Source organism: Amblyomma mixtum, chromosome 5 (genome assembly GCF_055824585.1).
Source record: "Amblyomma mixtum isolate Tamu chromosome 5, ASM5582458v1, whole genome shotgun sequence".
Lineage (NCBI taxonomy): Eukaryota > Metazoa > Arthropoda > Arachnida > Ixodida > Ixodidae > Amblyomma > Amblyomma mixtum.
Genome location: NC_143016.1, coordinates 116,568,446 through 116,581,212, shown reverse-complemented (window position 1 = coordinate 116,581,212; position 12,767 = coordinate 116,568,446). Strand labels below are relative to the sequence as shown.

General features: G+C 44.2%; 1 protein-coding gene across 4 annotated transcripts in view; it reads right to left on the bottom strand.

Annotated features, from left to right (window-relative positions):
• Positions 1-12,767, bottom strand: part of LOC149343427 (uncharacterized) — a 104,608-nt gene that overhangs the window by 69,366 nt on the left and 22,475 nt on the right. For all 4 annotated transcript variants that reach the window (XM_089545915.1, XM_089545914.1, XM_089545913.1 and 1 more), the window contains exons 2-6: positions 9,428-9,500; positions 4,253-4,352; positions 3,521-3,595; positions 1,737-1,927; positions 444-632 (exon numbers count right to left, since the gene is read on the bottom strand). In XM_089545915.1, the coding sequence (XP_089402041.1) occupies positions 444-632; positions 1,737-1,927; positions 3,521-3,595; positions 4,253-4,352; positions 9,428-9,488 (616 nt within the window). In that variant the 5' untranslated portion in view covers positions 9,489-9,500. The remainder of the gene's footprint in view (positions 1-443; positions 633-1,736; positions 1,928-3,520; positions 3,596-4,252; positions 4,353-9,427; positions 9,501-12,767) is intronic.

The following is a 12,767-nucleotide window of genomic DNA, read 5'->3' as shown; positions in this document are numbered from 1 at the left end:
GATTGTAACTCGATCTAAGCCTTTTTAAGCAAACTATAGCTGAGGGTTCAGAGAAAACACAGGTGCAAAAATACAAAAACAATGGTTACGTTGATATTATATGAAAGGCAAAGCCTCCGACACTGACACATTAACACACACTCTCCTAAACTCTTTCGGTTCCATCTCACTGCAGCCTTCTTGCCAAGTTCATAGCCATCCTCTCCATTGCCCGCGAGGGCCCCAAGGCTGTCACAAAGTTGACTTCTCCTAAATGCTTGCGAGTCTGGTGGTGAAGCTATCTGTTGCTATTTGAGGAGTAGAGAGAAAAAAAATCGCGTTATATTCGTACCTTGGTACCGCATATAATGCGAAATACGCTCTGAAATCAGTGAGCTGAGGAAAAAAACTCGCGTTATATCCGTGTAATTATGGTATGTCCTCACTGTGTGGTATGTACTCACTGGGCAGGGGCTCTGTCTTCACCACAGTGGGCCCAGGAAGCTTGGCTGGTGGGGCACTAGCCGACAGAGGAGGTGTCCGCGCTGCACTTGGAGGTGCAACTACAGTGGCCTGCGCCGTCCGAGACGGTACCGTGGGACCATTGAGACCGGAACACGATGGCACAGCTGTGCTCGGGCCATTTCCCGCAACTAGGAGAGAAAAAGAAAAAAAGCGTGTGCACAAAATTTAACACGTCAACAAGACTGCAACATTCAGACAACCAAATATGGGCAGGTAGCAATTGTCGAAAGGGCCATGAAACACGCACCTACATTTGCTTAACCTAAGAACCCGCTTGTAGATACTCAAGTGCAGTCCTGGATATGAACTTGCCCCCATAAACTCTGCAGAACATTAAAACTAGGCTCAAGGTGGTCGGCAGTTGGGCTAGTTGGTGATATGAGAATATGAGAAAAAAGGAACCCATACAAACAGGACAAGGTAGAAGCAACTGCTGCATCATCTCTTCCTTGTCCTGTTTCTACGTGTTTTTTTTTTTCCTCGTGTTCTAGACTTCACAGCTGTGTATTCCACACACGGTCCATGTTAGGCCTAGGAGCCCTTCAGAAGCCATGGAGGCTTAGCATGGCCCCTGGGATCGTTGCCCTGACATCGGGGTCAGCTGATGCAATTCACTTGTTGAATCAGCTAGTGATGACGACACCTTCATTTCGTTTTTTTGGCTTTTTCTACCTTACAAAACCTCCGTTTTTGGTGAGAGTGGGCTCTTTGTGATTATAACGCGGTAGCTTATTGGTACAGGCCAACTTCAATTTGTCCTCAGTGAATAATTAAAGCCAGACAAGTGATTATCAGAGCGGGTTACGTAAGCAAGCAAAAAATTTTGAGAAGCCATCAGATAAGGTTATGAATATACGAGAATTAAAAACTGGCTGCAACCGTGAAGTTTCATCACCTCTGACAGTCAATTTCACACTGATGTCATACATGCCAGCTATGGGTCATATGGCGTGAAGCTTTGCATCCAAGCTGCTGCAGACATCAGAGAACACAATCAGTTTGAATTCCAGGTACGGATACAATCCACATGAGCTTTCCCTTGAAGGATTTTGGACTCTGGTTTTAAGCCCAGTTCATCTAGAGGAACCAAAGGAAGCTGGACTTTCATATTTTGGTTCTCACGCAAATTGGCTAGCATCCTGCCCATTCACCTTGCACCACTGGGCTGGTCAAGAACTGCAATTAGTGCAACAAACCAAACTGCACAGCTCAGAATCCCTGCGAGCGCTCACCGTGAAGCAGCTCCTTGTTGAAAACACCGGCGACATCTGCCACAGTGGCACCCTTGGTCGCGTTGGCCACGTTGTTGGCCACATTGTTGGCCAGGGCACTGAAGGCAGTCTGGGGCACCAGGCGAGGCATCAGCGGCACCAGACGTCGGCCCTCGATAGCCCAGTCAGAGGACGTGTTGGGACCCACAATGCTGCAGGAAATCGACAAACATTTCCGCGCTTTCACACCCGACAAACACTTCCTGCTCTCCTTGATGAGAACGCTGAATGGTGTTCAAGTATGGAAAAAAAAAAAGCTCCACACTACCAAGTCTTCACACCAAAAAAATTATGCAAGGTTTACACTGTGCTGTGCAAATTTTGAAGCTCAGCCAGTGTTTAGCACCAGTGGTATCTACCCTAATGCAACCAAAATTCACTCGCCAACGCATCTGTTTGCCCCACCTATTCAAACCAGTGACGTCAAGTCTGCGCACTACCAGCACACATACTCACTGGCCTGTACGACAAAGGTGCACAATGATGCTTTGCATCACCGCCGATATAGCAGGAAGCTTCGACAATACGAGCGAAGTTCCCCCCAGGGTATCATAGTCCGGGTGCAAGAAAAAGGTTGGATGTCCGGCAAATTGGTCGTAGCCTGGCTGAACACAGCGTGGCAGAACCGACCAGAGGCCTTCTAAGCCACAAAGCCCTTCTTGTGCTGAACAGCTTTGGAGGGCACCTGACAGACCGAGTGAAGACTCAGCTGGCAGACTGCCGAACGGACTTGGCCGTAATTCCTAGTGGCCTGACAAGCGTGCTGCAGCCGCTCGATGTTTGCGTTCACCGGCCATTCAAGACGGAATTTTGGCGGTGCTACACCGAGTGGATGGCTGCGAGCAACCACAGAACAACTCCGACAGCGCGGCTGAAACGAGAGGCCCTCCAGCAAGTGTACGCTTGGACTCTGCACGCGTGGCGTTTGCTGTCAGCGGACACCATCTCAAAGAGTTTGAGAGTCACGGGGCTCTCAAACACCATGGACGGCACAGAGGACAACCAGCTTTGGGAGCACGCCAATGAGGCGAGCTCGTCTGACAGCGATGAGAGTGCCGATGAGCTGAGCTCGTCCAACGGCGATTAGCACGAAAGTGGAGATGAATGGTGAAATAAAATGCTCGTATCTGTCGTCAGCTTTTTAACTATGTGACCCAGTAGTCAGAGTGGCACCACAGTGTGTTAATGTGTAGCTATCGGCCTGATTCGTGCACTACCTGCACCTGGAAAAAGTTGTTGAAAAAAAAGTGCAGCTTGTACACGAGTATATACATATGGTATTCCAAAATGCACTGCTGACCTGGCTCGGTGCACAAAAAGTGATTGCGAGAGTGCCGTTAGGAGAAGTGTCACTTGCATCGGCATGCAGTGCGGTTCGATTTGCGAAGTGTTCCGCTGAACAGGCGTACGATAAACGCAAACAATAGCGCTATACTACTGCATGGGATTTTCAAGGGTATGTTTTGACTGCGCGATAAAAGCATTAATTCGATATATCAGGGTTCGATATATATCCTGGATCGACTGTACTACTTCATTTTCTGGTCTTTTCTAAAAGCACCATTTGCCGTGAAAGTAGTCTTTCTGGAATCGGAACGTGGTAACCTTCGAATGCCAACTAACTTCAATTTCTCCCCAGGGTCCCATTGAAGTCCCCTTCGGTGAGCACCTCATCAAACACATGTACAAGCAGAAAAAAAAAAAAGAGAGAGAAAAAGGGGGAAAACAAGAAACAGGAAGCTTACCGCTCTGCAATGGTGTTTAGCCGCTCATCATTCACAGCCCTGCGTATCTCCGCACGGTGCCGTTCCAGAGATATACTGCGGATGATTAGGAGAGCACACATAGGTGTCAGCTGCAACTCCACCACCAAGAAAACTCTACTGACAACACTGCCATGCTTGCATGAAGGCATTCAGTTTACTTTGATTTGATAAGCATCATATAAAGGCAATGCTATATTTTTGAATAACAATGAGTAAGAAAGCTGTACAATGGGTAACACTCCATGGTCATGTGGCACTTAGTCAAGCAATCAGTAATGACACTTTTTCACTAAGGTTGAATACTTTTTGTTCACTACTGTTGTTCACAGCCAAGAGCAAAATGACGGGAACACGGCACTAAGCATACTGTACTAACCTTAAAATTGTGTTATTGGGCTGGCTTTCCAACAGGTCATCACTAAGACAACATAAAAACAGTGATGTTCCAACTCATGTTCCTACTGAATGACAATTAAAATGATGCCAGTTAGTCAAAGTATTTTCATTTGTCCTCATTTAAGACTGCTTTGCATGGTGCCCTACATACACATTCACGAGGCTTTTTCACTGTCGATGTAATCCTTATGACACCTCAATGACATGATGCGATGCCCTCCCACTAGAGGGCACGAGTTCAAGAAAACCTGTCACAGTGCTGATTTCGAAGCGCACTATTCAAACCTCACTCAACACAAATTGCCGCTGCCTCACCAGAGAATACTGCTCAGTTCCTGCAGTGTCTTCTTCTTGTCCTTGGTCAGCTCCCCTTGTGCCCGGAACGCCGACACCACGGCAGCATATGCCTCCAGTTCTGTTTTCAAGTATCCCATGAACAGAAAAACACGTCAACATTAACTGAGTGATGGCTGAGCAAGCAACCAATGATATCAATTGTTTCGCTTTGTTGTTTCGCTGCACCTCATTGTTCAGCTCGCCTGGATCATGCGCATAAGGTACGTCCCATTTTCACCCGCACACTAAAATATCAGAAGTCACCGCTGGTTTTGTCAATAAATGAATGGAACTCATTGCCGTCCAGCATTGTTGGCCATACTGAATTATCATCTTTTCAAACAGCTTTCGTAACATTTCTGAACACGGAAAATGCGTCATAGAGTGCTAGATGATTTACCGTGTCCGTGACTTTTTGGCGGTCCTTTTTTGCTTTGCCATTTCTTGTGTGCTGAACAGCTCCGGAGCCTCTTTTGTGTGCCATTGTATTTGTAGTTACTTATTTTGCCCTAATTATTACTCACTTGTTTGAACGTGTTGAATTTTGCGGTTTCAATATGTTATACTGCACTTAACCAAATGTTACCCAAACTCTGCCTTCTGTATAATTACCATCATTTGTTATGATTTGATTTGTTATGTGTGCTTTCTTTTAATCATTCCCCCCCCCCTATGTAATGCCCTCTTCTGGGTCTTTAGGGTAAATAAATAAATGTCGGAAGATTTTACCAAGAATTTTTTTATTAGTGGATGCAACCTTTTTATGTATCTCAATTCCGGAAATAGCAGCTGCATGCCAACAAAAGCGGCAAATCAAAACCTAATATAGCCCCAGCCACCAGACAGCAATTAGACTGCTTCAGTACAACAGGCGGCCCATATGAATTTCCACACCTTCAGCTGTTATGGCACAGTGACGTATGCTTCATTGAAAACAGTTTTAGTAGGCCATGGTTGCCAGTTCAACTAAAAACCAAAATGCCAAACACTGTGGCGCCATCTAGTAACAAAAGCTCAAAGTGTGCCATCAGTGATGCGAAGGGAGCACTGCTTTTCATTGGGGGCCACACTGGAGAGAGCGTAATAATTACAAAATATAATGAACACTTCTGAAAAAAAAAAGAAAACAAACACCATGCGTTAAACATACAATCAATATTTTGCCGAGGTGCGGTCAAGTGGTGGGATACATCAATCACGGCATATGCTGCAGGATGGTGCTTCAGCTACCTGTATGCAATTTTGAATGCCAAAATTAAAATTATAAACCATATTCTGTATTTCTATATAAACTATATTCCGTATATTATCATCCTACCCCTATCCTTTCTTACCATCACTCCCCAGTGACTTTCTTTCCGTCTCCCTGTCCTTTTTCTCATGCTAGCCACAGCTGAGGTGCTTCAGGTTTCCCGGCAGATGGCGCCGCTAGCAACGCCTTTTTCTTCCATTGTTTTCTTTATTAATAAATGCCCATTAACAACATTAAATCCTCGTTTCTTTCATATTGTAGTGCTCAATGCTTACAATATGAGGCAAAGTCTTTCCATTTCCACCATAACCCCACGACACGCTCCAGTCAGTTGTCGGTCCCTTTGACAATGCTGACACCAATAGTGACCGTCATAACAAACATGGAGTTATAGTAACAAGAATGAACATAAAACATGATGCTCAAAGCCCCTGTCAATGCTACATACCAACTCATTTCTTACAATCGAACTTTCAATAATTCAAACTCGAAGAGGGCCGAAAAATTACTCAAATTATGGGGACTTCGAATAAAAAGGAACCTTTTCAAAACATATGATGTTGATGGGACCCAAATTTAGGTTCAAAATAAGCGGGTTCAAATTCAGAACATCCCAGTGAATTTCAGTAAGCTGCCTATGATGTTATTCTGCACTTGATAAAATTCGAGCATCGCTATCAGCCCACATCCAAGAATTGTTGAAGTGTCACCCTACACCAGCAGTAGCAAGTTTCCACACTCTATTGCTAACAATACAACACTTTGTATAACTAATCACCTCAACTCGCAGCTCGATCAGACCCAAATTTCAATACAGCTGGCACTAAGAAGTGCTAAATGAACCGCATTACCTTACTACACCAAAGCTATTTTTTTAAATCAAACTTGGCCTCTCCACACACTGCATGCGTAAAGACAGCGCAAGAAGCATGAAAATCAAATTCACGGTGAGAAATCCAATCCCCTATGCAGACATGGCGAGCGGAACTTGTCTTCAACATCGAGCTGCAACAAACCCAGCAGCGCCAGCTGTCGAATGCCTCCAACAAATACTGTACATACAAAGCCTAGCAAAACTTGCATTTATTTATTTTATTTATTTATTTTACCCTCAGGGCCTTGCAGGCATTACAGAGGGGAGTGGGCAGAAAATATAGAACAAAACAATGGAGAAAAAGGAAACGGGTACATCAAAGATTAATCCTGTGTATACAATGTTAGCTAGACAAAATACATTAGTGCAGAACAAAATCGTCAGAGCTTACACAACACCAGCCAAAGCTTTGCGAAAGTTATTTGCGTCAGTAATAGATACAATTTAACCAGGAAGATCGCTCCATTCCTTAGAAGTACGCGGGAGAAATGAGTGTAAGAAAGAAACTGTTTTACATAATGGGATGGCAACTTTGTGGGGATGATCAATGCGGCTAGATAAGTAGTAAGGTCTATGAAATAAATTATTGTGTAGGCTGGGGTGATAATACAACTTGTGAAATAGGGTTAGCCGGCAAATTTTTCGTCGTGAAGCCAATGACTGAAGACTAAGGTTAGCTTTCATTTCCGTTATGCTAGCTCCTCGGTTATAGTTAGAAAGAATGAAGCGAGCGGAGTTATTTTGAACACGTTCAAGTGAAGTAATTAAGTAGTCAAGGCTAGGATCCCACAGATGAACACAGCTCAGTTGAGATATTTACACAGTCTCCAGACTGTTACAACTAAACGCTAAACGGCAGCAACAGCTAGACCAGGAGAAGTTGTTCGGTACAGTTTACAGGCTCCACACTGAAGTGCACACCTGAAAGGACCAAGCCTCCCAGCCAGGAAACGGATGTTAGGTTTTGCGAGAAATAGAAACAGGAGGAAAATAAAAAAAAAAGAACGGCAACAGACTCCTTTGAGCAGCTTCATGCCGCACTCCGCCATGAATGAACAGGAGTGGCTCTGCCAACATACACATGGCACCTGTGACCCTTTTTGCATGAGGAGCGAATGTACAGGTGGGCACATAAGGGATGCGCACAGGTGGCCCCGACTAGGGCTCCTGTACTCTCCTAACCCAGTTGGCAACGGTCTGGCCGGCGCTATTCATGGAGGCACTTTAAAGGTGCACTGAAGAGGATTCTGAACTTGTCTTTTTGCCGCAAAAACTCGATCTACACGTTCCAAGCATTCTTAGAAACTGCAACTTATTGCCCTGTATGGCCGATTTCCCTAATTAAATCGAATTAACGTCCGGCTCCCGCCCCTTTTTTTTGAATTCTGCCTCGTACGATGGGCGGAGTCGACCAACGCGTGGAGTTCCTTTCAGCCAGCTCCATGGAGGCTTTGCTTTCGCTTTATTTTCTTTTTAGGTTTCCATGAATAAATAGTTTCATTCGCAGATAATATAGCCGCAAAATAACCCCGCAGAAATAAAAATACGCGCGGACTATTTGCTGCTACGGACTACTACGTATTACTCCGCCGATGGCAGAGCGGCTAGCCGCCACGGGACTGGGTGAAAGGCACTCCACGCTTTGGTCGACTCCGCCCACCGTAGGAGGCAGAATTCAAAAAAAAGGGCGGGAGCCGGCCGTTAATTCGATTTAATTTGGGAAATCGGCCACACAGGGCAATAAGTCGCAGTTTCTAAGAATGCTAGGAACATGTAGATCGAGTTCCCGCGGCAAAAAGACAAGTTCAGATTCCTCTTCAGTGCACCTTTAAGCACAGCACGCCAAAATATGCTGCACTGTAACAGGCTTAGTGGTGCTTAACTCTTTCCCTACCGCGCCCATTGAGCATCGTTAGCCCGCTAACGATAATTTCATGCCCCGATTTCAAAACCTTCTACAATGCTAATGACCACGCTGCAGATGTAGTTTGTAGGCCAGGAACCAATGTTTTGTTTCCGATGTAGTTTTCTTTTGTCTCGCGAGGGGGCACTTTTTAACGCGCTGCGAAGAAATGAAGACACGGACCTGCGCTCATTGCCCGCCATGTTGCCCGCAGATGACGCCTTCGCCGCTCGACTTCGGAGCCTTCCGCGTTGCTTACAGGCACGATGCGCGTCTGGCTTATAGCCGGAGAACTGAAGTTTTGTTTCCGATGTAGTTTTTTTTGCCCCTACAAAACGGCATTTTTTGAAACCACTTCGAAGATACGGTACCATCGAAGTCGCTTGGTAGCCTCCGCATGCGCGGCACGCGCTCTAAGACATAGCAAATCTCAGGACTCCGTTTCGTCTGCGAGTGATTTAATCGACGTCCTGTGCAACAATGAGCCTGAAAATGTTGCAAGGTGCTGGAGATGATTCAGTTTTCACATCGGTGATGATGGAAACCAAGCTGAAACACAGGCGGCCACACTCCGATGCACAACGATAGGGTTTCCAGTTATTCTTTTGTGGCAACAATACTATTCAAGATAGAAATGATTTTTTTTTGCAGAGAGTGGCCAATAGACAAACAAACATTTTGCATATTTCAGGAAATTTTTAACATTTTTTTCCTTTAATATACAAGCGTGTTTTTGCAAGTTTTGTTGAATTTTTTTCTAAAGTCTTGTTTTTAGCAAATAAAATTTTTTGTTGCAACATGCAATTTGTTGTTTAAACGTATATTAATTGAAAGCACCTTTATTCAGCTCTGTATTTAGGTATTGCAATCAATACTGAATGCAGTAGTTTTTACAGAAAAAAAAATGTACTGAAACCTTCAGAAAATGGTCATTTTCCCCATGGTAGGGGAAAATGACCAAAGAATTCTGTCACCACTAAGGTCCTAAAATAAATAAGCCCAGCTACCTTCAGCAAAACCCAGAACGCCTAAACGAATTAGTGAATGTGAACACCAGTAAAGCTAGGCAGTCAAGTCGAAAAATGCCCATCCAGGAGCACATCTTGCTGCCGGCGAAAGACTTACCCAGTTTACGAAGCATTCTTTGGCATTCATCTTTTGTGTAGTCCAAGACCATTGGCCACATGACTGGTGACTTCTGCGAGACAGGGAGACGCAATGGGAATGAGTTCCTTTGCCCACACAAGATGACACTGTAGCCAGTGGTGACCACTGACCACAGAACAAAAGATGGCTACTGCTCAGCATGATACCATTTCTGCACGTCTCTAATGAACCTAAGAAGGTAAAAACAGCAGGCCACCGTCTGCATTTACTTCATTTGCATGCTAGCGCTGGCCACATGCCGAGCATGTTACTTTTTATTATTATCTCGCCCTTTCCCTGTAGTTTTCAAATCCATTTAGCTCCCTATACTTTTCCTACATGTGTGCACAGACTAAAAGTATACTAACATTTATACACAAACTAATCACTAGCATACTGAGGGCAGGGGTCTCATCACGTCTTTTTATTTCCTTCTAAACGGATACCTCAGACTGTCACTCAAGATGCTGAACAATTTACACTGAATGGTCATGCGAACTATTACACCATTCTCCAAGCACATTTCAGCAAGCTGTTCAGTTTCCATCCTCGGTGGAGGCCTTAGTTTGAGAAATCGCAACATGGACCGCTTCCAGTGAGTTGCATTGCTTGGTGCAAAATTTCCGGAGCCGAAGGCAAACATGATGCACAAGAATAAATTGTGCAAAATCAGTACCACGCGGCCACAGCTTAAGTTCAAAGAGGTGTGCATGACATCAATGAATCAATTACATTGATGTGATGGCATCAGAACCACCAAAGCAGGCCAGAAATAAAAGCGGACATACGGCGAACCCTGTTAATCTCAACTCTTATGATTAGAGCTTCTGATTAAACAGACACTATCAACACCTAGTGTGTTGACAGAAAAAAATTATTTATTTATTTATTTATTTATTTATTTATTTATTTATCATCAGACCCACAGCGCCATTGTCTGGCATTGCAGTGGGGGGGTTGAAGAAAAAGTACACAAATGCCACTGCGTGTAGGTGGTTACAAAAAAAAAAGATAACAATGAGATAGAAAGAACACGGAATTATTATACATAAAAAATGTCACAGCATGGAAGAAAATGAATCATTTGATAATATGGACACTACTTCCTCAGGCAGCTTGTTCCATTCCGAAACCGTTTTGGGGAAAAAAGACATTTTAAAAAGGTCAGTCCGGCACCTGTATTCTTTAACTTTAAGTGAATGATCTCTTCGTAAAGGCACGTAATCAGGGTTGGCTATATATTTGGTTCTGTCTATTCCAGTTCTAGAATGAAATATATTATGAAATAATTTTAAACGCAGTACTTTCCTACGTTTTTGAAGTGAGTCCCAACCCAAAGATTTTTTCGCGTGCGTTACACTAAAATATCGCCCATAGTTATTGAAAACAAAACGAACGGCCAAATTCTGAACTCTTTCTAGCTTTTCAACGTCAAGAAAGGATTTCGGATCCCAGACTGTGCAAGCATACTCAAGTATGCTTCGAACATTTGTATTATACAGCAGTTCTTTAGTCTGTAAAGGAAAAAGTTTAGCGTTACGTCGCAGCAATCTATTGCAAGGAAAAGTCTCCTCTTAAAGGATGTTGAGCACATCACCAATTTTTGCTCTCAATAAAAATCGACCGTGTTTGTCTTTGTGCCACAGTTGGTGTCTCTAGTCGAGCAAAGTATATATGTACACAGTATGGATGTTAAAACTAAAGTTGAAAGTGGAACATTTTTTCTGCCACTCGATTCAAACTCATGATGGTGAAAAGGACTCAGCATTCATTGACTGGAAGTGGATAGCAGTGTGTTCTGGCTTCAGAGACCAGCGACCAAAAAAGTGTTGATGCAATTACAGTTAGTTGGAGAAAATAATGTATGCCGGCAGTATATATGGGTTAATATCTTGGTCTTTTATAGCCTTATAAAGGTACCATTTTTCGTGGGCCCAAGCGAAGGCTATGCCAATAGAAAATGGCCATTGCTTACATTTTATTAAGTATATGGGCACACATTAAATTATATATAGTGGTTGAACTCTTTCGTTTAAACCACAAAAAACCGACAACGGTACGCCGAATTAATATTTTGGGGTTCGGTGTCAACAGAAAAAAATCAGTATCCTTGCAAACTATGATAGAGGTTGCTGTCTGTTAAGTGCGACTTGTAGTCAGTCTTAAGAGAAAATTAAACTACAGGAACCAGGAGTGTGGTCGAACAGTAGGATCATTGGATTAAAGGGACACTGAGGAGAAATTGAAGTTGGCTTGTATCGACAGAATACCAGCTCCTGATTACAAAAACGCCACTCATACTGTCAACAAAGCTCTTGTAACGTAGAAAAGAGCAAGAACCAAAATACAGGTATCGCCGCCACAGGCCAAACTTGCAAGTACAAGCGTGATGACGTCATAGGACAAAGCAGTGTTGCTAGAACCAATTGTTCTAGCAATTCTAGGACCCGAGAAGCCACGAATCACTGAGGCACAGCCAATGCATGCGCAAATGTCCTTGACGTCGCCAGATGTCGCCAGATGTCGCCACGTGCCCGGCAGCTACGCACGCTCCTGAAGCATCGGGACCAATCAGCGACTGTTTTCCGGCGGTAGGCGGGCTCCCGGTATTCCGCTAGCGGTAACAAGGTACACGGTATGCTAAAGGTGTCTATTTTCGAGAGCTTCGTTGGCGACTTCGAGAACGAGATCCATCGTAACGCTGGCAAAACGCCAGTGCAAATGTAATCGAAGCGACTGTAGCGACGGCCGCAATAGCCGATAGATGCCTTCAACGTGCGGCCGGCGGTAGTTTTCTTTTCGGCTGCTGCTAGGCCGCACTGCTGGCCGTCAGAAATTACGGAGTCTGCGGTACGTCATGCGCACGTCATGTTTCACGTCACTTAGTCCTGTGTCGTCATAGGAGAATCCCAAGTTTGAATCAGAGCGGCGGGAAAAACTTTTTCAACTTCGAATCCAAATTTCTCAGAAATAAATGCATCTTTCGCTGCCGGCCAAGTGGCAACAAAGCCATGACATGCCGAACTATCGGATTTTACTATTAAAAAAATATTAGTAGTGCTCTCCTCAGTGTCCCTTTAAGTAGTGCTGCTGTACATTTTAAAGGATTGCTCTGTGATCTTAATGGCATAGACTGGGAGGTTTCATCTCCGCATCGTGTTTCGTCTGCATCGTGTGCTGTCTGTTAGAGCTGTTATTTTATTAAGGAGGTTTTTCCACTGCATGCAATTATGGCGGGAATGTCTGTAACCATAACACGCCACCATCAATTTGAAGCCATGAAAAAATGTCCCAAAGACTGCTCTGGCATGTACTGGCT